Source organism: Selaginella moellendorffii, unplaced genomic scaffold, assembly GCF_000143415.4.
Source record: "Selaginella moellendorffii unplaced genomic scaffold, v1.0 SELMOscaffold_496, whole genome shotgun sequence".
Classification (NCBI taxonomy): Eukaryota; Viridiplantae; Streptophyta; class Lycopodiopsida; order Selaginellales; family Selaginellaceae; genus Selaginella; species Selaginella moellendorffii.
Window position 1 is genome coordinate 4,976 of NW_003314751.1, and position 1,397 is coordinate 6,372.

Below are 1,397 nucleotides of genomic sequence, written 5' to 3' on the forward strand. Positions count from 1 at the left end.
CCACTGATAGGTTTTTTTACAGATCGGAGAGAATGGATTGGCAACTTCTACCTTGTACGATTTGGAAAGAGTTATTCAACAGCGGAAGTCAGAGCCCGATGGGAAAAAGCCGTCGTGGACGAAGCGGCTTTTGCAGGACCAGAAGCTGCTTTGCTCCAAGATAAGGTGTGCTCTGCTTTCATGCCTCTCGCGCTTGACTAGAAACTTTGGCAGGGAGGAGGCGGGTGAGCTGTGCAAGACAGTGGAAGAAAACGAAGGCAGGAAAAGGACTGTATCAGAAATGGCCGACGTCTTGTACCATTCGATGGTGCTGCTTGCAGCGCAAGACGTGAAGATGGCAGAAGTTATGGAAGTTTTGAGAGCGAGATTTTCTCAATCAGGCATTGAGGAGAAGAGCAGCCGAGGCAGGAGTTCAAGTTGAGGGATCTTTCAACTCAGGCCATAGATGTTGGAACTTCCAAAATGCAAGACTCTAGCACCAACATGTATTTCATTCTAGAACGTTATGTAGGATTGTGCTTACAGTCCAGATATGGGACCCTTTACAACATTAGCTAGTTAGGTAGTTTCTGGGAATGGAGGGCACACAGTTATGAAGAAGCAGGGCGTAGAAACATTGTGAATCGGTGGAATGTGTGGTGCGCAACGTTCAAAGTAAAGTGGACCTCAGGGCTGTCTTGCTATATTTAGCTGTAAAAACTATCGCTCTCGCCATTTGAGTGTTTTAGAACGCCATATTGTGCAACAAAGGCATCTACAATCTGATTTATCGCTATAATAGCTATTTCCAGTGCGCACGAGCGGTGACCGTGACTTGCAAGAAATCTACAGATTTATTATTTTGGTTTTGATTCCTCTTTTATATTAAGATAATCTAGCGGCCAGTTTGATCAGTACTAGGTTACACTATACATTAGTATATTTATTATTTGTTTCCAATATCATTTCCAAATTGTATTTAAGTATTTGCAACAGAGAGTGACATATTCTTTTACCTTTTTATTATATCCACCTTCTATTGTTTAGTTTTCTTATATTAGATTCTCTTTGAATTGGCTGTGATATCTGAATAAACTACTACTATGTACTAAAGTCCCGGAGCAAAGTGAGATGTAACAAAGTTAATCAACCACTTCAAGGACGTCTAGCTATATCTTTAGTTTCACAAATTGACACATGACAAAGTGAGAAAAGCTTATGTCTTGCAAACATATGGTGAGCCTTAGCACCCACTATAGTGGTTCTTACCACCGGAGAGTGGAGGGTTCATCCCAGCGAACTATAGCTGGGCAAAAAGAAAGTAAGAAAAAACAACACGTCTCTTTTGGGCAAACCATATAATGAAAAAAGAACAAAACAGTGGATATACCGAAGATTACACTCCTTAAAAAAAACGT

At 41.0% G+C, this 1,397-nt stretch overlaps 1 protein-coding gene across 1 annotated transcript in view; it reads left to right on the forward strand.

Annotated features, from left to right (window-relative positions):
* Window positions 1-600, forward strand: part of LOC9652885 (histidine biosynthesis bifunctional protein hisIE, chloroplastic) — a 1,623-nt gene extending 1,023 nt beyond the window's left edge. Inside the window, exons 2-3 of the mRNA XM_002994633.2 lie at window positions 23-165; window positions 214-600. Coding sequence (XP_002994679.2) covers window positions 23-165; window positions 214-421 — 351 coding nt within the window. The 3' untranslated portion in view covers window positions 422-600. The remainder of the gene's footprint in view (window positions 1-22; window positions 166-213) is intronic.
* Window positions 601-1,397: the final 797 nt, after the last annotated feature.